The following is a 2124-nucleotide window of genomic DNA, read 5'->3' as shown; positions in this document are numbered from 1 at the left end:
CTTGCAAATCATGAAACTATATTTCAGATGTATTTTCAATATTTTTTGTTTTCTTTCTTTCTTTCTTTAAAAAAGTATATAAATAAATCTATTACCTATCTTTTGTTCTTATACTTCATAACATCTCTAGTTGGTAGTACCGATGATTTTCCTCATCAAAAATTTCAGGGAATTAGATCAAATGAACATCTCTCTGGCTTCCATGAGGTCAACATGTAGCAAATACAGGGAGATTTTCAATTTTTTTTGTAGATTCTAGAGATGTGTTTCTCTGACCGGCCATTTCTCTCAGGAAAAGCAAACAAGAAAAGCAGGTCATGAACCATAAACACAGCAAAATAGCACTCTACCTACAGGAAAACAGAATAATTCTGCTCTGTGGCCCCCAGGGAGAAATACGTTGTCTGAAGGCAAATTTGTGCTGCCATAGTCAGTCTCGGGACACCTGGGCCTGAGCTGAGTTATTGAGACATCATGTTTGCAGCTGTTCAGATTTGCATGTGTCTAGAGCACAGCCCACTGCCCTGAAGTCTTATTCACAGGCTGCTCTCAACCTGTGCAGGACTCTCAGTCCCAGTCAGGACACAGCATGGACATGAGGGCCCACACTCAGCTCCTGGGTCTCCTGCTACTCTGTCTCCAACGTAAGGAGGGAGAACACTAGGAATTTACTCAGGCAGTATGGTCAGTACTGCCTGGCACTTCAGTAAATCCTCTTATAATATGATTAATAGTGTCGATGTTTGTCATTATTTTTCCCATCTCAGGTGCCAGATGTGACATCCAGATGACCCAGTCTTCATCCTCCCTGTCTGCATCTCTAGGAGACACAGTCACCATCACTTGCCAGGCCAGCCAGAGTGTTAGCAGTTCTTTAAATTGGTATCAGCAGAAATCAGGGAAACATCCTACACTCCTGATCTATGCTGCATCTAAGTTACAAAGTGGGGTCTCCTCGAGGTTCAGTGGCAGTGGATCTGGCACAGACTTTACTCTCACCATCAGCAGCCTGGAGGCTGATGATGTCGGAACTTATTTCTGTCAACAGGGTTATAGTAACCATCACACAGTGTTACAGACCCGAACATAAACCACCAGGAAAGCAGAAGTGTGAGGCTGGGCTGCCCCAGCTGATCCTCCTGGTGCCTCCATCTGCTGAGAGCATTTGTCAGATGCAACTAGACTCTTAAGGTCATGAGAATACTTGTAGAAGGGGCAGACAGGCTCCTCTACAAATTTCCTTTCCCTCTTCTCAGCCCTAGCAGCACAGACATGACATTACATCTCCTGACTTAATGAAGGGCAAAGTCACTACCTCTGAAGAGTCTGGATTGCAGCCTCAGTCTGATGTCATGCAGCAAAGGAGAAGCTACTCTTGGTATTTCAAGCAGGAATTTTTTTAATAGAGGGATTTCTGGGCCATACCACAACTTTTCAAAGTCAAGGTGATAAATAGTTAGTGAAGCAGACACTAGGTAAAGGGGATTCTCTGGTGTTCCCTGACAATCTTGAGTGCATCTGCAAGTAAAGGTACATTCTGCCTAACCATGTGGTGCTCAGACCTGACTGTGAATCCCAGTAGTGGGGATGCTGATGCTCTCAGCTGCCTGCAGCACCTCACCAGGTGACTCTCCCATCCTCGTCCCTGCCCACGTGTCTGCCTGCTGGTCCAGTGGTGAGTGATGAATCCTCCTCTTCTGACTTTCAGATGTCAGGGAGGGCCCCTCATTGAGCAAATCCAGGAAATTATAGATGGAAAAGGAGTTTGAGAAATGTGCTTTCAGAATCGATGATGATGATAGGGAGTTAAGGCCACACAGCTCAGTAAGTTAACTCTATCCTTAATTCTAAGAATTTTGTCCTTTAGGGCATGGCCCCACAACACTTGTGGATATGCTTCTAAGTGTCATTGGCAAGGTGGGATCACAGCACACACACTTCATTATGTCATAGAGGCAATAGAAAGAGAGGAAATTGCGTTAAATATACAATGAGTACTTAACAAAGAAATGAAAATCTTTCTAAAAAAATAAAAACAAAAACAAACAAAGCATGGATGTTTCATTATTTTCCTTCCTATTAAAACTTCATCTGGATTTCAACAGCATCATCAGCATCACAGAG

General features: G+C 43.5%; 1 gene segment (V, D, J or C); it reads left to right on the top strand.

Moving 5' to 3' along the window:
* Positions 1-589: 589 nt before the first annotated feature.
* LOC103608601 lies at positions 590-1090 on the top strand. The segment is given in 2 exon segments: positions 590-644; positions 768-1090. Coding segments are annotated over 2 exon segments (378 nt in total).
* The last annotated feature ends 1034 nt before the right edge of the window (positions 1091-2124 follow it).

Source organism: Galeopterus variegatus, unplaced genomic scaffold, assembly GCF_000696425.1.
Source record: "Galeopterus variegatus unplaced genomic scaffold, G_variegatus-3.0.2 Scaffold8627, whole genome shotgun sequence".
Classification (NCBI taxonomy): domain Eukaryota; kingdom Metazoa; phylum Chordata; class Mammalia; order Dermoptera; family Cynocephalidae; genus Galeopterus; species Galeopterus variegatus.
This window is presented reverse-complemented; position numbering and strand designations above follow the sequence as displayed.